The sequence below is a fragment of the Neovison vison genome, chromosome 6 (genome assembly GCF_020171115.1).
Source record: "Neovison vison isolate M4711 chromosome 6, ASM_NN_V1, whole genome shotgun sequence".
NCBI lineage: Eukaryota > Metazoa > Chordata > Mammalia > Carnivora > Mustelidae > Neogale > Neogale vison.
This window is the reverse complement of record NC_058096.1, coordinates 138,906,271-138,930,944: the sequence shown is the minus strand read 5'-3', so window position 1 is coordinate 138,930,944 and position 24,674 is coordinate 138,906,271. Positions and strand designations below refer to the sequence as shown.

Genomic DNA, 24,674 nt, shown 5'->3' with positions numbered 1-24,674 from the left:
TTCACTTACTTTGGCCAACTCAAAAATGTCTCCTGTCACTCTTGCTTCTTGTATCTCAGTCTCCCTTCTGGGTTCAGCTTCCTTCTTACTAAAGGCCTTCTGTTCAGCTGAGACCACATGGATGGTAAGCCCTCCATGTCCTTGCTTATTTTGGAATCTTTATTCTGCCTTTCACTTGAAAGAGAATTTCATTTGGTGTAGAAGTCTAGATGGTCGGGTACTTTCTCTCTGCACCGGGAGGCTATGACAGCTCACTGTCTTTGAGTGTCCGCTGCGGCCAAAAAGAAATCTGCTGTCAGTCTAGTTGTTGTTCCTTCCTAGTCACCTCTTTTCTCTCTAGATGTTTTTTCAGATGTTTCTTTTGTCTTTAGTATTTGGAAGTCTCACGGTGATGGGTCTAGGTACTCTATCTCATTGTGTTTCTGCTACTTGGGAATTGGTGTGCTTTTTCATTCCGAGGTCTTCAGTCTGTATATTGCCAAGGGCATCTATCTCTCCATGTGTTGCCTCTGCTCATTGTTTCTGTTCTTCTCATCTGAAATGCCTAGTCAGCCCACAGTAGACCTTCTTATTCTTTTCTCTGCAGCTCTTAAACCTCCGTGATATTTTGGGCTGATAACTGCATGGTTTCTTCAAATCTGGCTTCCAGCTTCCTAAATCTCTTCAGTTGCACTTCCTCTGCCACGAAACCTATTTTAATAACTTATTTTTTCACTTCTAGCAGTAAAAAGAAGCCTTCATGAGGAAGACTTCTCCTTGTATTAATTTTAAACTCACTCATCCCTTTAGAGTTGCTCTCTCCTCTTCATTACTTACTATCCTAAGTAATGTCTGTTGACTTCCCCTCCTAGTGAACAATTTCTCTGTGTGGTTTGCACTTTCGTGTTATTTCTGTGAGCTTGTCTTCTGTGTTGTTGGTTTATTGTCTTTTCCTGTGGGAGTTCTCGGGTTAGGAAAGTGCTCCTGTGGAGTGGTTCGGCTTTTGTCTCTGTGGAGCTTTGGGGTTCAGTGGTCTCTGATTGGTTTTTTATGCTAATTTATTGGTTTAGCATTTCCTGAGCGCATGAGCACTGGCCTTGTGTTTCAGTTTTCTCGTGATTGGTGCTTCCCCCCTCCCACACTTAAGGCCCTGATAGACTACAGGCTTCCTTACCACTTCCCTGGCTTATGGGTGTCTCAGTCTTTTATTGCAAACGGGGAACTCTGGAGACTTCCAGAATCATTCAGGGAGCTTCCTTGCAGTTTGCTGCCTTATAGGAACCTGGGATTATAGCTTCTGCCCTCACATTGGCATCAAAATCCCTGCTCTATGCGATTGGAAGTTTTATTAGTTTTTCTATTACAAACGTATTTCTGTTATAGTAAAAAGCCTTCTTTTCCAACCTGCAGTTCCCCATTCCCCATAGAAAAGAACTGCCAGAACTTCTAAAATGTTTTCTTTGCACATCCAAAAATGTACTGCAGATATATGTATATACGTGCCTGGACATATGTGCACATATGCACATTTTTATTACAAGATGAACTCATGTTAAACACATCTTCGCATTTTTGCGAGAGTATATCACTGTCAGTTTCTAAATGGAATCACTGGATCAAAGAATGTGTACATTTAAATGTTCACAAATAATGGTATATTGCCCTTTTAACATAAATCCATTTGCATTCCCATTAATAATGGGAACTAGCTGCCATTTCCCCATACCCTCACCCCTACAAAGTTTTATCAATCCATAACATGTTTCCAAACTAATAAAGGAACACTATTATCTCAGTTGTTTTGATCTACTTTGCTATAACCAAAAGTGGGGATGGGTATATTTTTCACATGCTTATAGCCTTTTTTTTTTAAGATTTTACTTATTCATTTGCAGAGAGAGAGAGAGAGAGAGAGAGAGAGAAATCACAAGTAGGCAGAGAGGCAGACAGAGAGAGAGGTGGAAGTGAGCTCTCCCCTGAGCAGAGAGCCCGACTTGGGGCTTGATCCCAGGACCCTGAGATTACAACCCGAGCCAAAGGCAGAGGCTTAACCCAGTGAGCCACCCAGGCGCCCCGCTTATAGCCTTTTTAAAAAAGATTTTATTTATTTATCAGAGAGAGAGATCATAAGCAGGGGGGAAGGTAGAGGGAGAAGCAGGCTCCTGCTGAGCAGGGAGCCTGATGTGTAACTTGATCCCAGGACCCTGGGATCATTACCTGAGCCGAAGGCAGATGCTTAACAGACTGAGCCACCCAACTGAGTGCCCCGTTTATAAACTTTTCTGTTAAATATCTATGCAAACTATTGCACATTTTTTAGGGAGTCATTTATATTTTTTCTTTACATCCATAAAGAGCTCTTTATGAATTATGTATACAGTATTATGTATGTAGTATAATATTATGTATGTTTGTCTTTCATAAAGGTCTTGTATCATTTATATTAAATTAATACCTGTGGGGGGAGGGGTGCCTGGTTGGCTCAGTGGGTTAAAGCCTCTGATCCCAGGGTCTTGATCCCAGGGTCCTGGGATCGAGCCCCGCATTGGTCTCTCTGCTCAGCAGGGAGCCTGCTTCCCTTCCTCTCTCTCTGTCTGCCTTTCTGCCTACCTGTGATCTCTGTCTGTCAAATAAGTAAATAAAATATTTAAAAAAAATTAATACCTGGGTAGGGGGACCTCCTTATCTGAGTATTCTTTGTCAGTATCCCCACACTTATAGTCCTCATGAAAACAAAATTTTTATATGAACATATTCACGAATGATTTGCCTTACTTAATATCGTTCACTTTATACTACCACTGGGTCAGTTTGGTCAGACTCTTCAACTCTAATAAACATCAATTACAAAGGGGCGCCTGGGTGGCTCAGTGGGTTGAGGCCTCTGCCTTCGGCTCGGGTCATGATCTCGGGGTCCTGGGGTCGAGCCCCGCATTGGGCTCTCTGCTTGGCGGGGAGCCTGCTCCCCTGCCTCCTCTGCCTAGCTCTCTGCCTACTTGTGATCTCTGTCTGTCAAATAAATAAAATATTTTTTAAAAATCAATTACAAAGTAAAATGACAAAGGAAAAAAAAATCTGGTCTGTCAGAAGGTTGATGCACATGGTGTGAGAGAGCTGGTAAGAGTCACCCTGAAGCCATGACAAGCATCGAGACAAATTAGCTCATTTTGTGATCGAAGAAGAAAAAAATCTGTGAGAATCAAGACTGGTCCAAAGAGAATAATCAGAATCCCAATGGGAAGACTTGATTAGAAAGTGAAACTGTGGGACACCTGAGTGGCTCAGTCGGTTAAGTGGCTGCCTTCGGCCTCAGTCATGATCCCAGCGACCTGGGATGGAGTCCCATATCAGGTTCCCTGCTCAGTGGGGAGCCTGATTCTCCCTCTCCCTCTGCCTGCTGCTCCCCTGCTTTTGCTCTCTCTCTGACAAATAAATAAAATATGAAAGAAAGAAAGAAACAAACAAAATGTGGAGGCCTGGGGAGGAGCAGCCCCAGACCAGGTGAAGGAGGCTGGCCCCGGTGTGTGTTCAGAGGAAGAGCTGCAGGGCCTGCGGATAAATCAGAAGCTGCAAGCATCAAGGAAGAGAAAGAAGGCAAGAGTGCCGCCCGGGTGTTTAAGCTAGGCAACCGTATGGTTGGCGGTGACATTTATCAAGATGAGGAAGCCACATTTGGGAAGGAGAAACCAAACGTTTCGTTGTTCCTAAACTCTGTGGGAATCATCAAGTGCTTTCGCATTACTGTGGTGTTTGCTGTTTGTTTATTTCCTCCAACACAAACAGAATACGAACCTCAGTAAAATGCAAACATCGCTGAAATACACGACAGAAAAATGAAAGCCCCTCACCCTTACCCCGCTGTCTAGTCAGTAACTGGTGCATGTCCCTGTTGTCAGCACATTGGCTGAGTTTCTTGAATGCTGATATCTATTTGTTTTTAAATTTTTAATCTATTATAAAATTTTTAATTAGGTTATATATTATGCATAATCTTCTGCTACTTCATTCACTCAATAATGTATCGCAGACATCCTCTTCAGGTCAGTACATATTCTTTTTTATGGCTAAGGAGCATTTTTATTGTGTTAACCCACTATGATTTATTTTTCCTTTATTTATATAAGCGGCATCATATTGTACGCATTCTTGTGGCACTTGTTTTTCTTCTCTGATCCCACGATGTGGAGATCTGTGTTTGTACATGTAGCTCTACTTCATTACTTCTCGGCCAGACCAGTGCTGTCCAGCAGAACTTTCTGCGATGGTGGAGGTGTACTATAGCTCTACTGTCCTGTGCAGGGGCCGTTAGCCACATGTGACTTGGATCAGTTGAAATGGGGCTGGTGTGACTGAAGAACTGGATTTTTAATTATATATCCTTTTCATTGATTTCAGTTGAAATAGCTACCTGTGGACATAGGGCTGGCAGCCACTGTGTTGAACCCTGCCCTATTCTATCACATACCATGGTATGAATATTTACCACTTATTCTGTACTTCCTCTATTGATGGACTTGTAGGCTTATGTGGGTTGTTTTTGTTGTTGTTGTTTTGACTTTTGCAAATAAAGTTTCAGGGAACATGCTTGAACAAGTCAAGTTAGTAGCTGAATAACTGTGTTAGTATACAGCTTTGTGTTGGTAGTTGTATGCTGTTGATAATTGTCACCATTCTGCTCCTTCTTCACTCTTCACTGAAGTGGAAGACCACTTCCTCCAACACTGTAAATTTCCAGACCTCCACTCTGATTTGCATGTGTGTATGCAACCCTTTGCTTAGGTTACATTCCAGGGAGTCCTGGCCTTCTAGCTGAATCTTTTGTATCATAGAAGTCTGAAATGCCATACCTAGCCACAGGAGAAACTGTAACCCCAGCCTCAGTGAGATTAAAGACATCTTTCATGTGAAATGGCCAAATGGCAGTATCTTCAAGTTCCGTGAATTCATGATGAGCATATGGAGAATAATAATAAGTCATAACAATAAATAATAATAAACAGAAGGCATTCACTAACCCCAAGAAAAGCAAAAAAATTAAATAAGAAAGAAAATGTGATCATTGCCACGCTCCATGTTTGAATAATTATTCTAATGTAACTCCCTGTCGTAGACAGGATTTTTGTCTCCCATGCCCTTCACTCCCTGCTGTTGTGTCTGAGAACACTTTATGATATATGGCAAAAGGGACTTTGCAGATGTAATTATAGTTATGGGCCCTAAAATAGGAAGATTATCCTGGATTACCAGGTGGGCCCAATCTAATCACTTGAGCTCTTAAAAGCAGAGAAATTTCTCCAGCTGGGGTCATCCAGAGAGATGCTACAGAAGAAGTCAGATAGATTCAGAGCATGCTCAGGGTATCTGTTTGGCCTTGAAGCTATAGAGGGCCAAGGGACCTCTAAAAGATGAAAATCACCAGCCAACAGCCAGCGGGAAACAGGGACCTCAGTCTTTCAACTGGGACTGAATGCTTTTAAATAACCTGAGTAAGACTGGAAGTGGACTCTCCCCCAGAATCTCCAGGTAAGAGCCCAGGTCAGCCAACCCCTCTGATTTTGGCTTGTGGAACCTGGAGCAGACTAACCAATAGAGCCTGCTGAACTTTGACTTACAGAACTGTGAGATAATAAATGCGTGTTGTTTTAGGTGCTAAGTTTGTGGTAATTTGTTACAGCAGCAACAGAAAACTAATACACCCCTTACTATTAATTTAGCTGAAAAATGGTATGTAATTACCTTGGGAGGTGGAGGGGTGATTCTGTTTGTTAAGGGCTGACTCTGTTTGAGAGGGCTAAACTCAAGCTAAATTCTCATGTTGCGTGACAGGAAGTCTAAAGATTATATTTAAACCTTGAAAAATAGCAGTATGGGCATCTGTAGAAATACGACAGTAAATATTCAAAGAAACAGCTCAAAGTGTTCTAAGCGATTGCTTCTGGAGAGCCGGAAATGGGAGTGGGGAGGAGTGTGAGCGGCTGGCAAGCTTTTCATTTTAAGCCTTGGAGAGAACTATATGATTTTTAAACACATGTTCCTGTGTTCCTGCAGTAAAAATAAAGGACAAGTCACACCACCACTGGTGGAAGATGCGCCTGCCTCTCTGAGAACCAGAGCCGCTGGGGTGGGGGCTGCCCCTGCCTGCCCTGGGGTACAGCAGCCCTTCCTGTCTGATCCCCAGGGTGGAGGAGAGCAACAGCAAGCTTCTGGAATCTGAGAAGAAGCTGCAGGAGGAGCGGCACCGCAGCGTGGTGCTAGAGCAACATCTCGAGAAGATGCGCCTGGAGCCTGGGAGGACATTGGTCAGCCAGAGAGCAGCCCCCAGGAGCAAAACAGGTAGGGGCTGGACCAGGGGCCCCAGTGTCGGGGGGGGGTGGAGGCAGCCTTGCTGCTAATGGAGGAGCCCATCAGCAGCACCGCTTCAGTCCCTTCGAGAAGAACATGGGAAACAGAGGCCTCCATCAGGGTGGCGCTCTGCCTGCCCGTGCTGCTGGGGTCCTATTTCCTTGGCCTCCTGATCAGAACCAGGAGCCCCAACGGGCTCGCACGTGGCCCTGACTCAGACATCTGCAAACCCTTCCGTGGGGTGACCGTGCCTCTGCTAAATGACCTCAGCTGCCGCCCCCACCCCAGCCCTGAACCCTCTGCCCCAAGCTGAGGCTGTTTAGAGTTGGTCCCGGAGCAAAGTTGGCCTGCAAGGAGGCCTGGGCAGCAGTGGCTGACCAGGAGAAGACTCTGTCTCTGCTGCTGGCTGCATTTGAGCAGGGATGAAGTACGCAGGGGTGATGGGGCTTCTCCATAGGCCTGGGGACGGGGCTGCTCCATCTTCTGTCCCACCATGCCCAACATGCAGCCTCCATGGTCTAAGATGGTGCCTTTAGCTTTCCCACCAGCAGCAGTAAGGAGAGGAAGGACAACCTGCTCCTCACCTTTTAAGGGCATGAGGCTAAGTCTGCTTGTGTCACTTCTGCCTTCATCCCCAGGACAGATCCTAGTCACATGACCATGCCTAGCTGCAGAGGGAGATTTTGTTGTCCTCAACTAAAAGATTTATTGCTCTAACACAGTAATTTTTTAAAAAAGATTTTATTTATTTATTTGAGAAAGCATAAGAGCTGGGTAAAGGGAATAGGGAGAGGTAGAAGTAGACTCCCCACTGAACCAGGAGCCTGATGCGGGGCTTAATGCCGGGCTCAATCCTAGGACTCTGGGATCATGACCTGAGTTAAAGGCAGACGCTTAACCAACTGAGCCATCTTGGTGCCCCTAACACAGTGATTCCCGGTGTGATCCCCGGACCAGCAGCATCAGTATCTTATGCGGCTGGGTCGAGCTAGGGGTGCAGGAGGCCAGCACCAGAATCCAAGGAGGGAAGAATCTTTAGTACAGAGGGGCTAGACCTGCCTCCCTCTAATGTCCCCATCCCAATCCCCAATAGGCTCTGGAGTGGAGGTCCATCCCCCACTGCCCTGCCTCTCCACACCGCATTCTATCCCCCATCACCTCCCTTAACAAGGACACTCAGACCTTTGTCCCCAGCCCAGATAAGATCAGAATGCTCCAGAAACACATGTCAGGATGAGGTACAAAGCAGAAGTTGTGCACTTTTCCCTTGTCCCATCAGCAGGGCCGAGAACTCAAGGGCCCTTCCGGTAGCTGCTGAGGGTCCAGGCTGAGGAAGGTCCCTATAGGTTAGCCCTGCTGGACCTTCAAGAATAGGTCCTCTAGGAATGTGGTGTCACTGGGTCTGGGGCTTATGTCCTGAGTAACCCAAACATGGGGTGCTCAGCCACAGCAGAACAAACCATTTTAGTTCTGCCTAGACAGCAAAGAGCATCTGCTTAACAGAAAGTGTCCTTGTGGTCTTTTCCACCTGCTGGCCTGTGATGTGGGCAGAGCACCACTACTTCATGGATTAGAGCACCACCACCCCCATCTGTAGAAAGAGGAGACCTGAGTCTGGAATTTGGTCCCTCTAATGGCAGTTACACTCCAGTGAGGAAGATGGATAATTTACAAAAACAAAACAAAACAAAAAATAGTAAGAGACATGCTAAGTCAGATGGAGGCTGGGGCTGGGGCTGGCAGCCGAGGAGGGGATGGGAGGCACTGAGAGAGCAGCTGGTTTCCAGGAGGCCTGTGAAGACCTCATTGAGGAGCTGGCATCCGCACAGAGATAGCAGGAGGGGCAGGCGATGAGGTGTACAGATACTCTACAGAAAAGCAAGTGCAAAGGCACTGCAGTGAGAGCTTGGCTGGAGGCTTGAAGGAATAGCAAGGCATAGCAAGTGAGGCTGGCACGTGGTGAGGGGAGGGGAGCATGAGGCAAGCTCAGAGAAATGACAGCATTCTGAGGAGTTGGTCTGATCACTTAGGGCCTCAAGGTAAAAAAAAATGAATTCACCCAGGCCTCACAAAGCTCTGGAGGCAAGAACTATTATCCTCGTTTTACAGATGAGAAAACCAGCTCAGAAAGGTTGATGGTTTACCAGAGGCCACACAGCAGGGGGTGAAAACCAAGTCTACTGATGCCAGGTGATTTTCCCTGGGCCACACCATCCCTGAGAACCACGCCACCTCTGAGGGCCTTTTCTGCACAGGTTTTCTGATGCCGGATGGTACCCAAATTCCTACCAGTCACCTTTGATTTCTTTTTCCGAGTATTCTGTGGCCTCTGGCCCTGGCTACCATGGACCCCCTATATGAATGTAGGGAGCAGGTCAGGGTAGGCCTTGGAGGCAGGGAGGACTCAGTGGTATGAGGGCATAAGAGACAGTGGTGATCTAGACTCAGGCTCAAATACAGAGAAGACTTCAGCCCTGGCTGCCTGCCAGAAACTTGTGAATTGCAAAGATAGAGACAGTCACGAGAGGACCCACCTTAGTAAGCACAATCAGGACTGTAGAAGAGACCAAAGTGTGAATCCAAGGGAATACAGAGCAGGCATCAGGGAAGGAGGCAGCCCTTGTCCTGCATCTTAAAGAAAAAAAAAATTTTTTTTAATTGAAGTATAGTTGACACATAGTGTTAGTTTCAGGCGTAGTGATCTGACAACTTAATAGGCTATGTGCCATGTCCTCCATCTTGAAGGAAGTATAATGTTTCAGAAAGTGGGAAAGCAAGAAATAGGCAGTGGAGTGGAGAGGGGGGAAGGAGAGAATTAACACAGGGCCATGGCCTCATCAAAGAAAGTGGCTGCTGCTGCCCCACAGGTCTGCCCACCTCCAACACCAGGCTCAACCCGAATGGGAGTGAAAGGAAGGACCCATCCTTCACCCAGCTCTCCAATGTGCCCATGGAAGCTCAGATGGAGGAGCTGAACACCAGGTGCTCTCCTGTCCCATCTTCCTAAGGGTGGCATTGTCTGGGTGGCAGTACTTCCATGGGCAGAAGGATCATGTCTCTCCCCATCTGGGTTGTTTGTCCAGAAGGCCGCTGCCTGCTGGTCCTGGATTCTAAGCCTGCAATTCAGCAGCTGGCCATCAGAGGGCAAAGAGACCCAGCTGCATCTCTGATGGCCTCCAAGTTCCAAGAGTTTGACTAAGCCTGGGTTGCTGAAGCCACTTTTCTCACTCAGTTTAACTTTCAGGGTCAAAGACAGTGATGTTCAAGGAAGGGTGGGGGGACCCCTACAAATTAGTACTCATCCTTGAGGCAGCCAACATTTGGGGGAACTACAGGGTGCCAGGCCCAGGGCTGTGGGCGGGTACAGAGAGGAATCCCACATGGTACTCCCCCAGGGTCCAGGGAAGGAGGGGAGAGGTCAGAGAGCGGCAAGAGCAGCTGTGCCACCAGCCCTGTCCCCAGTACCCCTGTACACATGTGTGCTAGCACATGTATGCTAGCGTGGGCCACACTGAGCCCTTTCTTCACGTGGCCCAGGCTGGCCATCCAGGTGGAGGAGAATGAAATGCTGAAGGCTGCCCTGGGCAGTGCCCTGCGTGGAAAGGAGGAGGATTTCCGAATGTACCACGAGACCCTGGGCCAGGTGAAAGGGGTCTTTCTGCAGGCCCTGCGGCAGCAGAAGGCAGACACTACCAGGATGGTGGCCCGGGGTCAGCCTGGCGGGACGGGGCAGCCTTAGGCCCGGAGAGGCCTCCACCGCTCCCGGAAGCCAACCTGGGCCAACCAGCTGAGCCCCTTCTCCTGGAAGAGGTTCCCCAAGGGTGGCCAAAGCCAACACGTCAGACCTGGAGGGCAAAGGAGAGGCACATGCAGAGCCCCGGAGGCGAACCCTGAAACTGGACAGGCCGGACAATGGCAGTGGAGGAGGTCCAGCAGCCCTCTCAGTGCCAGCGAGAGGTTGGGATGGCCAGCCAGCTGTGGAAAGACACAGGCAGCCCCTGAGGCAGGTGCTCATCGCCCTTGGCCCCAGCCCCAGCTGGGAGGCCCTGCAGTCCCACAGGACTCCATCCACACGGGACAGTCTGAGGGCTCCAGCTGCGAACCTCCCCCAGCCCCACCCCTCCACCTTCCTAGGGCATTACCCCCACACTTCCCCAGCTACCCCTCCATGGCTCCATCTGTGGTCACCCCGACCTTTGAAGCCTTGGGGGCACATGCTCCCCACCACTTTGTCAGCCCACTCTTCAGGGCTCTTCCTCAGCTGCAGACCTTCGGACTGGTAATAATAATGATTATTTTCACAATCGTCACAGGTCCCCAGTGAGTGAGCATCTGCTGTGGAAACCTGACCCCGTCTAGTCTTCTAGTGACCCAGGGATTTGTCACTCTCTTTTGCTGATGAAGAAACGGAGGCTTTTAGAAAGGAGTTGGGCTAACATTTAACCCTGGGGGGGGGTGCTGACTACAAAAGCAGGGTCTTCCAAGTTGAGCGATTCACTTACCCCCAGCCAGCTGCTCCAGGAGTCCTCTCCATTTGCTCCCACAGGCTGCAGCTAGTGGGTGCTGGTGAGGGGCGGGAAGCGCTGGGCAGGAGCTTCAGGCAGGGAAGGGAGGTTCTGAGGCAGTGAGTCCAGTCCAAGTCACAGTGTTCCTCTTTCATGGCCACATAGGGGTTAGCCCCCAATGTCCCTCTGTCACAGCGTCATCCCCCCGCCTCACTACACTCACAGCCCTGGGGAAGGGTGGCCCTAAGGAAAGTCACCCACAGCCGTACAGACCAACCAGAACTCTTAACCACACGTGGGTACACACAGGTCCCCACAAAGCTGCAGGTGCACAGAAATACCTAGACCCAGGAGCACCCAGCAGCATGGTGCATGCACGTGCCCCCAGACCATGTCAGCTCCAAACTCACAGGCCTGCCACATGGGCACATGCTCACACCCCAGCACACGAAGACCAGTCACTTGCATAGTGACTCACAGGTGCAGGCATGCGGGCCATACAGAGACCTCCCGGAGGCTCCATCTGGGGCTCCTGGGAACTCTCTGCTCAGGCCCTTCCTCAGGGGTGTCCCCCAGCCAGGACACCCCTAACCCCATCTGGAGTGGCACAGGTCTAGAGGCCCCCTGGCAAGTTAAAATGAAGGCCATCAGGATGAAGCCACAATGCTGATGGGGTCCTAAGTGTCCCAGGAAAGGAAGAATTTATCTCTGATTCCTTGAGAAAGGAGCTGGCCACGTAGAGCCAGAGGACTGAGAGGCCCTGTGCGGGAAGGGACAGTGTGTGACGGTGAAGAGTGGCCTAAAGCAGAGTTAGGGCACCAGACCAAATAGACCGTGCCTTCCCCTGCAGGCGTGGAGAAGCCCCCCGCAGGGGGATCTGAGTGTGGGTGGTGCATGCTCCAGCCCTCAATGGGGTCCCTGGGAGGGATAAGCAGGCAGAGAACCAGCTGTCCTTCCTCAGGGATGGGCAGAGGCAGGGATCTCCTCAGGGAGCACCAGGATGGCATCACACACATCCTAACCACTGGAGGGTCATTTGGCTGCCCTTCCTGGCTCAGGGCTGCATCTGAGAGAGAAAAGGGCATCAAGTAACAGGGTCTGAATAGGTGGGGGTGCCTGGGGCACATCTCTTTCCCCATTCATCAGCTTCATGACCTTGGGCGTGTTACTTAACCTCTCCAAGCCCCCATGTCTTCATCTGTAAAATGTGGAAAGGAATAGAAGCCTCCTTAAAGGGCTGCTGTTCTATGTGTCAGGCACGGCGGTGTCGGCCACCGTCTATTCAGCTGGCCGGCCATCAGGCAGTGAGTGCGTCCGGCACACCAGCCTCTCCAGGCCTGTGAGGGGCCCAGAGGTCAATCTGACTTGCTGTTTTCAGGGAGCTCCTGGTCAAGTCAGACGGCATAGGAAGTAGGGCCACGAGGAAGCAGGAGGTTATAGGATGCAGAGACGGAATACAGCTCCTCAGAGCCTCTCACCACCTGTGCTGAGGCTTCCAGGCTCATCACCCAGATTTGGATGGAGCAGGGGCTGTTTGTATTTCCCTGAGGGGTTGGGGCTCGGGGGTGGAAGGGGAAGGCCCAGGAGAGCCAGGGAGCAGAGCTTTCTAAGGCAGGGAGGGGTTGTCAGAGGGACTAAGGACTGGGGCCCTGAGGATCTGGATGCAAGTGGGCCAGGCATGGAGCGGGGCAACCTGGTCTTTCCAGCTTAGTGCCCATGGTCCCTCCCAAGCCGCACCACCTGTCCCTGGGACCCTTCCCTCGGGCGGCTGGGCAGTGGATGGACAGCAGTTGGGCTGGACTTGTCTTTCACAGATGAGAACACTGAGGTCTGTGCCCAGAGCCAAACGTCGGGGCAGGAGGAGGAGGAGAGGTGCTTGGAGAGCCGAGGGGCAAGGACAAGTAAAAGGGCTGGGCTGGAGAGAGGCCTCACGTGAGGTCTCTCCCTGGCTGCACCTCAGACAGGTGCGGGAGGCCTGGGTGCTCAGGTTCCTGCACTGACAGGTGAGACCTGGTGGAGCTGTGGGTGTGGCTTGGCCACCATCCCCACGAAGGCCTCTGGGGCACCACCACGGAGCTGGACAAGGTCACAGCCTGGCTTAGGCTGATTCAAGCTCCAAATACATTCCATTGTCATGGGACCCCTCCCTGCTTTCAGGAGCTCAAGGCAGGATGGCCTGCAGTGGGGGTCCTCTTCTGAGCCCACATAGGCAGTGGCAGGAACCAGCCTCCCCTCTCCCTCTGCACCGCCACTGCCAGCGAGCCCACAGTCACCCCACCCATTCTCCACAGGCACTGCCTGCAGTCCCCAAGCCTTGCATATACCCACTACTCTTCATGCATTTTTACTTCGAGCAACAACACACCGAGAAATGAAAAGAGACGCTGAGACCTGAGAGAATTGCCCTACCCCTGCCCATTACAGCTCTCCCAGGGGCCCTGGCGGCCTTCGAGATGCTGACCCAGGCCCTTGTGCTGGTCTAGGCCCAGTCTGCTTCCTCCCCTTGTTCTGTGGTCTGATCACGCCAGGCACCCTTCTTTGCCACTACCTTCATACAGGATGGAGCTGGCCTTGGACTGTCCAGCGCCAGGTCTAAGAGACCTCCCGAGCCCTCTATCCAGCCTGCCATCCCCAAATGCCAGGCTCCCTGCAGACGCCACTGTGCACAGCTCCTGCTATGTGAGCCCTGCTTCTCTGGGCTTCTGGGGTAAGACCTCTGTGACTTTCTTTATGAGCAATTCAGTGAGCCATGCCCTTCATGGAGTGAGTCATGGAATCCCCCCAAAAGCCCAATAAGGTCAGAGCAGGCCCATTTACAAATGAAGATCTGAGGCTCTGAGAAGCAGATCCCACCAGCGAGGCAGATCTGGGACTCAGGAACAAGTCAGCTGGCTGAACCTGGCTCTTGACTGCAGAGCCAAACCCCCCATCTGCTTCTCTGAGCCATTCTCTTTGAGTCTCATGGGCGTACCAACTAGACGGCTGGCCCAAGCTGGTCACAACGTGCACCCAGTGTGGATGAGTGGGGTTCTTGCCCTGCAGGGTTATCAGCCCCAGAAGCTTACGGGGCTGAACTCCTTGTGCATCAGCATCCTTTTCTATCAAATGGGGGAAATGGAAACACCTTCCCTAGGGGTAGTTGTGTTATTAAAAAGAGTAAGTCCATGTAAAGCCTTAGAACCATGTCCAGCTACTGTGATTAACTTACTGCCCTTCTAACAACCATTGACTCTACCTCGGGACTCTGCTCAGCTTCACCCCGATGCCCACCCCTGTCCAAAAGCCCTCCCTAACCCCTGTATTCTGGCTGAGGCATCCATCCCTGATGCTGGCCAACTCAAGTGCCCGTGATTCCAACTGCCGCCCTCACCCAGCCTCTATACTGTGTGGTAATCTTGGTGTACACTTCTTGGGGGTGGGTACCAGTGATGAAGGCCTCCATGTTGTTCTGTTGCATCATTCTGATGCTGAGGTCTCCTTGCTTCTTCCTCTGGGCCAAAGTGTCTGCTTGGGAGGAAGCTCATTGCCTAAGGGCATTGTGGGAGGGTAGGGGACTCTCCCCTTCTCAGACCTTGGTCAGGCTCTGGAAGTTCCCTTATTAGGGGGTGGAGGAGGGTCTCAGGGCAAAGCACCTTCTTTCCCCATCCTCTGCTGAGCCCATGGCTGGAGTCCAGGGATCAGCAGGAGTTCCAGGACCTGTCCTGTGACTTGTTACAGTCACATAGCTCCTTCAAACCCCCAGACCCCAGGTCCCGCTCACCGCACATGCCTGAATTGGCCCTCACAGAGAAGGCACAAGGACACCCAGCTCCCCTAGACTCTGGGGTCCTCTTCCTAAAGGGAAACTGTCAGGTGTTCCTGTCCTCTTGGCAGGTTCTTTAGGATACTCTTACCCATTGGGAAGGAGGGGCTGAGGCCTTGGGTGCCCCTTGCATGAATGAGGGACATGTCCTGCTGCCCCCAGAGGGCTTCTGGTTGGTTAGGGACATTCAAGAGATGCCAGTCACTCCAAGAACCTATTTAAGCCTTGCCAGGTGACCCTGCTAGCACCTCGCCACCTGGACAACTGCCTGTGGGACAGGGCTGGGGTATGGGACACCCTCCACCACGTGTCTCATGCCAGTTCCAATCCTACCAGTCAAGCCAGTCCTCCCCCAGGCACTAACACCTGGGCAGCAAGGGTTCTTGATAGTGAAATGAACCAGGACAGGGGACTAGATGGATCTGCCCTGGGACAGCCCTTGGGAGTTCCCATGTAAAGATGTGGGCTAGAGTATGAAGCTGAGCATGCAGTGTGCATGTGTGTGCATGCAATGGGGGCAGGGCTCACAAGAGGCCAGTGCGGGTTTCCCAGAAGACTTCCCGGAAGAGGGGAGTTCTGGTCAGCAGGGAGAGGAAGGCACAGGCTCTACAGACCAAGAGAGGCAGGCTGAAGTGAGACCCAGGTGTCCCTGTGAGAGCCTATGCCACTGGCCACCCCTTCCCCCACCCCTACCCCCCCACGATCCTCCCTGCGGCTCCCTGTGGCCAGCAGCTCTGCAGCACTCGGCTCTGCTCCACTCTGCTTCGCTCCGCTCCGCTCCAGGAAGGCCACCTCCTCCCTGCCCTCCTCCACCCTCCTCCTGCTGTCACCACTCACCGCTCATAGCCTTGAAGGGGTGGGGACCCCAGGCCTGGACACACCCCACTGTGGCCCCAGAGCCTAGCTGGTCGGACGGACGCACGGTTGGACGCAGGACCCCGGAGCCCTGAGGTGGGCAGTGTGCCAGGGTCCCTCACAGCCTCCTCAAGGTCAGTGCCAGCCGGGAATTCAGCTACTCTGGGGTCCTTGAGACCCGTGGAGCCCACCTTAAGCCCTTAAGCCCCTCATCCCAGACTTCAGGTCCCAAAGCAGTCTTTACCTCAGGTGTGCCTGAGGCAGCAGGATCAGGGGGCAGGGGGCAGGACTGTATCCAATGGGCCCAGGTCTGGGGGTCTACTGGAAGAGTTCAAGGGGCCAGCCTTGGTCCTGCTCATGGAGGCCTCACTGGGGACACCCCGCACCGGCCATGGGGAGCTAAAATTGGAAAGTAGCAAGTGGGAGGCAGCTGACAAAGCTATTTCTCGGGCTCTTCACCGTGCTCCGGTTTCAAGCTCCTGCTCCATTAACCCGATCCTCCAGGCCTCCCTCCCCCCACCTGGCTGATGAGGAGACGCCTCAGCCCTCAGGCCAGCACTGCAGAAGTCAGTCTGGAGAGCCCCCTGGTATGGGCAGGGGCGGAAATGCTCTTCTCTTATCTGAGATTCCAAAGGGCTCCCTGGGAACACACAATCCTGTCCCAGGCTCTCTGTGTGACCTTGAGATCCCCTCCCCTCTCTGGTCCATGACCCCTCTGTATATGAAGTGGGGAGAATGCTGACTCTGGGGGGCTGGGAGAGCTGGTTACAATGCTGGGAAGGGAAATTTGGGGGAGGAGGATCAGGTGTGGGAAACAGGGACATGCCAGCCACCTCTTGGCCCAGCCCAGCCCAAGAAAGTGCTTAGACACATTCTTCCCTTTAATTTGGCCCTAGGTCTGTTACCCAAGGCACCCTTGGGAAAGCCCAAGTCCAGGCTGGAGCATAGGAGGGGCATACAAGGGGGTGGCCCATCCTGGAGACAACTAGGTCCTGGAAGAAGGGAGTGGCTAGCCTCACCATGAGCCTGATACTGGTCAGCACCTTGGACAGAGGCCAACACCCGCCCTGGGGCCCTATCTGGCCCTGCCTGGCCCCACACCCACTACCCCAGGGCACCTCTTCAAATAGCACCGCCTCTAGCCAGCATCCAGGGCCTGAAGACACAAGCACTGAGTGGCTGGTGTAGCCACAGACACAGGGCAGGGAACAAGAAAGTGGCGGGCTGGGGCTCAGGGCTGGTTGGGGCAATGGGAATCAGTGAGAGGCTGGAGGCTGAATGAGAGGTAAGAAAGCTCAATACTGGGGACAGGACCTGGGAGGCGAGGAGATCTCAGGGAAGTGAAGGCAGCTCTGGAGGGGTGTGGGAATCCGAGAAGAGGGCATGGGCGGTGGGGGGCGGGGGGCATTGTCAGGAGGGGGTTGGGGGTCCTGGGGGTGAGAAACATGATTGAGGTGACATAGATGGAGTCCCCCCCATGTGAAGGTCACCTGAGGCCTTGGCAGGAACCATTCAAGCAAAGGGTGGGGACCAGTCCACCTGAAAGGTATGAAAGGGTCAATGAAGGTAGGCGGGCAGGCTGAGAGAGAAGATTATGCTTTCAAAAGCCTTCAAATGGATGGGCGGGAGCTAGAGCAGTAGCTAGGAACAGGTACTAGATGTTATGGTGTCTGGGATGAGTGGGGGACTGGAGTAGGATAATAGCTTGAGATCCCATATGGGATCCCCACCATCTCCACGGGGGACCATCAGGTAGGGCGAGGCAGGGCTAGGGGGCAGCAGTACCCTCACCCAATCTGTCTCCCCCAGCGCCACCCAGGCTATGGGCATCAAGACAGCGTTGCCTGCGGCGGAGCTGGGCTTATACTCCCTGGTGCTGAGTGGGGCTCTGGCCTATGCTGGTCGGGGCCTCCTTGAAGCTTCACAAGGTAACAGCCGGGCTCTGGAGCAGGGAGTGGGATGCTTTGTCCCCTGCGGGCTTCAGGGTTCCACCCAGCAAGGCTATAAACTTCAAGGCTCCAGACCCAGGATATTCCCTAAGCCCAGGGGTTTGGGCTGAGTTAGGTGAAGTCACAGGGAGAGACAGATGCAGAGGCCCTGACAGAGATCTGCACACAGAGCCACAGAGAGAGAAAGAGAAACTCTGACCCTCGGGGGTATAGTCAGAGACCTCGCCCGAGACACACAATGAGACCCAGAGAGAAGCAGAAGCAGAGAGAGAGAGAGAGACTTAGACCCATTCCCATCTTCCCAGGGTCATGGTCAGCCCAGCTGTAGGGGCAGGTGTGGGTGTGGGCGTGAAGTCCCCCCAGCCCCCACTGAGGCCACACTCTGTTTTCAGATGGGGCCCACCGGAAGGCCTTCCGGGAGTCTGTGCGACCTGGCTGGGAATACATTGGCCGGAAGATGGTAGGTCCCCCACATCCCTGGGTCCCTGACAGAGGTCCCTGATCCCGGCATGTCTCTCACATCCCAGACCCTTTCCAACTCTCCCCCATTCCAGATGTTCCCATGTAACAGAGGGCTCACGGTGAAGAGGGTCTCTGCTTGAGTCTCAGAGTCTTCTGTTTCTCCACCAGTCCACCCTGTGTCCTCCTGGGGCCACATCAAGCTTGCCCCCAGGCACTGCTCATTTAGGAAATAAATTGAGACATGTTTCAGCAGGGGCCCCCAGCACCCTCTTTCCCAGGAACAGTGCCATGAATGGTGGAATTGTCAGGCAATATGCCGAACAGAGGGGCAGGGCAGCTAACACACCCCACCCTTCATTTCTCTCTACCTACCTGGCTGGTACTTCCCCCAGAGGAGAAGGTGAGGGCCTCCAGCCATGGCTGTCCTCTAATGCATAAGAATATGGAGGTTGGGGAGATGCTGGGGCTCTGCTCAGCCAAAGTACCAGCCCATCCTGCCCCCCTACCCCTCCTTAACTGCCCGGGCCTGCCCCAGGATGTGGCTGACTTCGAGTGGGTGATGTGGTTCACCTCCTTCCGCAACGTCATCGTCTTCGCCCTCTCTGGACACGTGCTATTTGCTAAACTCTGCACGATGGTTGCCCCCCAGGTGAGTTGAACCTGAGCCACCCCAGTCTGCCTTGCCAGCTCCCCCTGAGCTACAAGTATTGGGGGTCCCACGTCCATTTGTATGGATAGATAAACCATCCCTTCTCCCTGTCCACAGCTCCGTTCCTGGATGTATGCCGTGTATGGGGCCCTGGCTGTGCTGGGCACAATGGGCCCTTGGTACCTGCTGCTACTGCTTGGCCACTGTGTCAGCCTCTACTTGGCCTCACTCTTGGGCCAGCCCTGGCTCTGTCTTGGCCTCAGCCTGGCCAGCCTCGCCTCCTTCAAGCTGGATCCCCTAATCTCCTGGCAGGTGTGCAGTGGGGAGGGGAAGGGTAGAGAGGGGGAAGGACTAGGACCCCAAACTTCTCACCCAATCCAAAGCCCTCATTTCCCGAGACTCCCCAAACATTTCCTTCACTTCCCACCTGTCTCCAAGTCTCTGACTGGGGCACATGCCTGCCCACAGAGTGGTCCCCTCTGCCACAGCGGGGACATGTCCTGCTTGTTCCCTGTGCTATCCAAACAGTTAACATGAATGAGCCCTCAGTGGCTAGTGTTGATTGGCTCTGCAAGAGAAGAGGGAGAAGGATGAAGCTGGGCCCCTGTGGGAAGCTGGGTGGGCTTCCCAGAGACAGGGGCAACTGGTGAGCTGGCGGCCTGTTCTCTCCCATCCAGAGCGGGTTGGTAACAGGCACTTTTGATCTTCAAGAGGTGCTGTTTCACGGGGGCAGTGGTTTCACGGTACTGCGTTGTGCCAGCTTCGCGCTGGAGAGCTGTGCCCACCCTGACCGCCACTATTCCCTAGCTGACCTGCTCAAGTACAACTTCTACCTGCCTTTCTTCTTCTTTGGGCCCATCATGACCTTTGATCGCTTCCACGCCCAGGTGAGTGGACACCCTATGGGATTCCAGAGCCGGGCTTGGTCTCCCTCTCCAGACAGGGGCTCCCATGTCAGCTAGGGCTCCCAGGACAGGTTGCGACCTCACCTTCAGTCATGACTCCAGGATGAAGCTGTAATACCTAGCCTCCTCAGACCCCAGCTTGGGGCCACAGCTTGGGGCCCCTGCTCAGACAGGGGTCACAGGCCGGGGAAGTGACTCCAGGCTCAGGGAGGGCCGCCAGGATGAAGCCCCCTCTCCCCTCACCCACGGATCCCCAGTTGGTGACCCCTCCCACTCAGACTCTCCTCCAGCAGGCCTTGCCTCCCCACTCAGACACTTCGCATCTCCCAGATGAGCCAGGTGGAGCCAGTGAGGCGTGAGGGTGAGCTGTGGCGCATCCGGGCCCAGGCCGGCCTCAGCGTCGTGGCCATCATGGCCGTGGACATCTTCTTCCACTTCTTCTACATCCTCACCATCCCCAGTGACCTCAAGTTTGCCAACCGCCTCCCGGACAGTGCCCTCGGTGGGTGCACGTCTGGGCCAGAACACGGGGCTGGGAAAGACAGAAAGACAGACCCTCTGCGCCCCAGGGCGTCACTGCTGGGGAGCTGACAGCTGAAAGGGCACAGCACTGATCCAAGGGTGGGGGAGCCGGGATTTACTCTCTGAAATGCTTGGGACTTGGAGTTAGCTCTGCTCTGTGAGGCCAGAGCGATAGCTGCAGAGCCCGCCTCGCAAAGGCCTCGGATTGATTTCCACTGCCCCAATGGGGTCTCCCTGGGGCGGGCCGTACCAGCTCCTCCCCCAGGAAATGGGAGTGTGGCCTCCATGGGGGCGGGTCGGCTGCCAGGGCCTCCTCTAAGACCTGACCTGCGGAGAGAGGCTGTAGGGTAGGGCCCGGTTTCCTGCCTTCCCACCACAATTTGGGGGATCCTGGGAGTGGAGACCCACATGACTCCCCCAGGCAGTGACGACACCCTGTCCCCAGCTGGCTTGGCCTACTCAAACCTGGTGTACGACTGGGTGAAGGCTGCCGTCCTCTTCGGCGTGGTCAACACCGTGGCGCGCCTTGACCACTTGGACCCGCCTCAGGCTCCCAAGTGCATCACAGCGCTCTATGTCTTCGCTGAAACGTGAGTGTGAGATCCGCGGGAAACACCGCAGGGATCCTCACCCTCCCGTAGCCTCTTTCTCCCATTCCCCCTGAGCTCTACTCCTGGCTGATTCACACCCATCCGCTCTCCTCCCACAGGCACTTTGACCGTGGCATCAACGACTGGCTTTGCAAGTGAGTTGGGGTGGGGGGGTAGGGTGGAGTAATGGTCACAGTCATCTCGCGAGGTGTGTGACTCCGGCAGTGCAGAGATGGGTCCACGTTTTAAAAGATGGCCCATTCCCTGAGTCAGAGGAAGCAAGGAGGGGTTTGTGGCAGTGGGCTAGGTGAAAGGGGTTTGGACATGAATGGGGGCACTGGAGGTGAGAGAAATGGTTGGAGTCAAGACACACACCAGGGACCCTGGACAGGACTTGGCCATGGATTGCGGGGATCAAGAAGGAGAGGAAATGGCCCCTAGATTCCTTTTTGCCTGGGAAGATGGAGGGGCAGCATTAGAGAGGGGTTTTTTATGTGAGAAATGGTTGGAATCCGGGAGATATCCTTGTGGAGGTTCAAGGAGGTTGCTGGGTCTGAGGGTCTGGGGTTCAGAGAAGTCTGGAGGACCGATGTAGCTCTGAGTTTTATGAGTGTGGGACGGTGGTCTTTAGTCCTTGGGAGTGCATACGTCCCAAGGAGAGAGAGTAAAGAAGAAGAGAGAGGTGCAGCTGGGGTTGGAGCTGGGAGGACTCCCACTGGGGGAGAGAGGAGAGTGGTAGAAGGGACTGAAAAGTGTGGTCAGAGGAGCAAGTCAGGACAGCATGACAGTCTGGAAACCAGGAAGACCACCCAGGCACGGTGGGGGCAGCTGGGTCAGATGCTGCTGGGGAAGCTAGCTAGTGAGGGGGAGACAGAGGAGTTGCTGAAGGGAGACGTGAGGTATCTTAAGACAGCAAATAGTGGAACATGCCTGGTTGCTAAGAGGAAGTCTAAGTTTGGGAGGCAGGATAGAGAGGTGATTGACAGAGTGAGGTCTCCAAGGAGGGAGGAGGTGATGGAACCAGTGTTAGGCACAGGCGTGGCTTCAGGACAGGGAGGAAGAAGAGAAGCCAGCATGGGTGCAGGGTGGCGGGTTAATGTCAAGAAGTAAGGGTCCACCTGAAGCCTTCAGTTTTTGCCATGAAATAGGAGGCAAGGTCAGCAGCTGAGAGATGCAGGGTTTGGCATGGAGGGAGGCAGCATCTCCATGGCCCCTTTCTTCTTGCCTAGATCCCCCCACCACACCTACTCATAATTGGGGGGAGAGATAAGGGTGGATTAGCCACTGCAGAGCATGGCAGAAGACGCTGACTAGAGAAACCTTGGAACTGAGATCCCGGGTGGGGTTGGAGGTGGTGGATTTATGGACTCTAGCACGTGAAGGTATGAGATATTCCTCATCAGGGCTTAGCTTCTTGGGTGCAAGTGAGGAGAATGTGGGTGATTGGGCTCTCCCAGTTGGGTGGGAAGAAGTGAAGGATAAGGGGTTTTAGGTTATTTATAAAGATGACTCATTGGATTTTAGCCAGTTAAAGAGGATGGTAAAGATAGGATCTCAAGGTGAGGAAGAGAGGGAGGGTCTATGAGATCCCAGTTCTCCAGAAGAACTGGAGCTGGGGGCCACATCAGGAGGGGGTGGGTGGAGAATGGTAACTAGGACAGAATGAAATTTCAAGTGGTGACAAAGTTGGAATATGGTGTGGAGAAGAAACCATTGGAAATGAACAGGTCAAGGCATGGAGAAGTGTTACTCAATGGGTCTTCTACTGAATTTATTTAACAAATATTTATTGAGTACCTACTATGTGCCAGGCACTGTTCTAGGCAGTGGGGATACAGCAGTGAACATGGCAAAGACTCTGAACACATGGAGCTTACACTCTAGTGGGGAGAAACAGCCCATAAACAGGTAAACAAAATATAAATAAGATAATTTTAGAGAGTGGTAAGCATTATGAAAAAAAAATAATAAAACAAGTGTGATGGGATAGAAGCTGGCCACAGGATAGAAGCTTCTATAGTTGTGATCTGGGGAAGCCTCTGTGGGATGATATTTGAATTGAGACTTGAGTGATAAGGAAATCTAGGGAAGAGAATTTCAGGGAGAAGGAGCAAATGCATAGGCTTGAGGCCGGAACAAGCTGTGTGTATCTGAGAGACAGGAAGGCAAGAATGAGGGCTAACTGGTGGGTGTGAGGTCAGGGAAGGAGGGAGAAACCTTGGGATCTTCTAGCCTTAGGAGGTGGTCTATTCTAATCGTAATGGGGAGCCTTGGGGGCACATTTGATTGTGGAAGTCCTATGATCTGACTCTGGCTGCCATGTGGAGAATGGATGGTAGGGGGCCAAAGGCAGAGGCAGGGAAATGACTTAAGAGACTCTTGCAATAATCTATGAGAGGAGATGACATGCTGGACAAGTAGCAGTAGTGGGGGTGACAAGCAGCAATCAGGACTGCATAGAGCCCACAGAACTTGCTGGCTTGGATGTGGGGAGGGGAACTGACAGTCCAAGATGGTGCCAAGGCTTGAGTAGAGGGAAGTGTCATTATCTGAGATGAGGATGCAGCAGGTTTCGACAGGGATGGGGGACTCAGTCATTCAAATGAGATGTCTAGTGACAGTTGGATGTGTGAGTCAAGAAAGTGAGCTAAAGACATAGATGTGGGGCTCATCAGCCTAGAGACAGTGTTCAAAGTCTTGGGTCAGATGAGATTGCTTGGGGAATGGATGAGAAGACACCGAAGTTCAAAGGTGAGCCTTCCACATTCTGAACTTGGGTAGAGGAGGACCAGGCATCTGAGATCAGGAACATGGGACATTCTCCAGGATGACAGTGTTGAGGAGGGCTGCCCTGTGGTAAATTCTTTGCTTTTCTCCTGCCTGCCCTCTCCCACACCCCCTGCTGGTCCTTTCTCCTGCCTTTCTTGCAGGTACGTGTATGACCACATTGGTGGGGAGCACTCCGAGGTGATCCCAGAGCTGGGGGCCACTGTGGCCACATTTGCCATCACTACTCTGTGGCTTGGACCTTGTGATATCGTTTACCTATGGTCATTCCTGAACTGCTTTGGCCTCAACTTTGAGCTCTGGGCGCAGAAGCTGGCAGAGTGGGGGCCTCTAGCACAGATTGAGGTGAGTGGGAAAGGTTGAGGGCAGGGGTTGGCTGGGCCACTGGAGGGGGTGGCCTTGGGCTCTCTGGGATCTTCCAGCCACATGTGGAGTTTCTGAAGAGTTCTCAATCCAGAACTTTCTCACACGACTTCCTGGCTATCAGGGCCATGGCTCCCCCTGTGGGTATCTAGCACCCCCTTCTGTGGAGTGTGGACACCTGGGCCAGGCTGTGTCAGTCAGGCCCTCCCCTCTGTCTGGTGGTCAGTATTCCCATCTTTAACAATGAGGGAGGGCTGCCCTGGGGACTCTCAGGGACCCAAGCTCATCCCCAGGACCTGGGGTAGCCATGTGGACAGGGTCTCTGACCCACGGTGTCCTCTTTCCCCTGGCCCTCTTGCCAATGCCTTCCTGGACTGGGCAGGCTTCTCTGTCGGAGCAGATGTCTCGCAGGGTCCGAGCTCTCTTTGGGGCCGTGAACTTCTGGACCATCATCATGTACAACCTTGTAAGCCTGAACAGCCTTGAGTTCACAGAGCTGGTCGCCAGGCGCCTGCTACTCACAGGTGAGGGACGGGGAGTGTGGACACAGAAAGTGCCAGGCATTCACCTTGAGGACTGTGACCTCCTGAAATGCCGCCATTGCAGCCCAACACCCCGGGGACTCAGCAGGGAGGGCCAATCAAGTGGGGAGAGGCATGAGAAGGAAAGCATCCCTGAGGCTGGGGTCCTGCTCCCAGGTGTCGATGACCTCTTCCCCACACAGGCTTCCCCCAGACTACTCTGGCCGTCCTATTCGTCACCTACTGTGGTGTCCAGCTGGTGAAGGAACGAGAGCGAACCCTAGCACTAGAAGAGGAGCAGATGCAGGACAAAGAGAAGCCGGAGTAGCTGGGAGGAGTAAGAGGGAAGAGGAATGGGCACTGCTCAGCTACTCCCGGGTCCGGCCCAGGCCAGGTCGGAGGGGGCCTGACCACTAGAATAAAAAACTTTTCTACCACAGTTC

At 53.0% G+C, this 24,674-nt stretch overlaps 2 protein-coding genes across 3 annotated transcripts in view; both read left to right on the top strand.

Annotated features, from left to right (window-relative positions):
• The window catches only part of CCDC13 (coiled-coil domain containing 13), a 52,072-nt gene extending 41,960 nt beyond the window's left edge, over nt 1–10,112 (top strand). The window contains 4 exon segments of the mRNA XM_044254837.1: nt 6,158–6,312; nt 9,189–9,303; nt 9,859–10,048; nt 10,050–10,112. Coding sequence (XP_044110772.1) covers nt 6,158–6,312; nt 9,189–9,303; nt 9,859–10,048; nt 10,050–10,112 — 523 coding nt within the window.
• A 4,659-nt stretch (nt 10,113–14,771) lies between these two features.
• Nucleotides 14,772–24,670, top strand: HHATL (hedgehog acyltransferase like). 2 transcript variants are annotated; one of them, XM_044252480.1, is made up of 12 exons: nt 14,772–15,617; nt 17,293–17,411; nt 17,825–17,892; nt 18,430–18,543; nt 18,661–18,855; nt 19,221–19,430; nt 19,779–19,950; nt 20,416–20,560; nt 20,680–20,715; nt 23,491–23,692; nt 24,093–24,234; nt 24,435–24,670. In XM_044252480.1, the coding sequence occupies exons 2-12, from the start codon at nt 17,306–17,308 to the stop codon at nt 24,557–24,559; spliced, it is 1,515 nt and encodes a 504-aa protein (XP_044108415.1). In that variant the 5' UTR covers nt 14,772–15,617; nt 17,293–17,305; the 3' UTR covers nt 24,560–24,670. The 2 variants fall into 2 exon arrangements, with proteins under 2 accessions (XP_044108415.1, XP_044108414.1); XM_044252479.1 differs by having other exon boundaries at nt 19,761–19,950.
• Nucleotides 24,671–24,674: the final 4 nt, after the last annotated feature.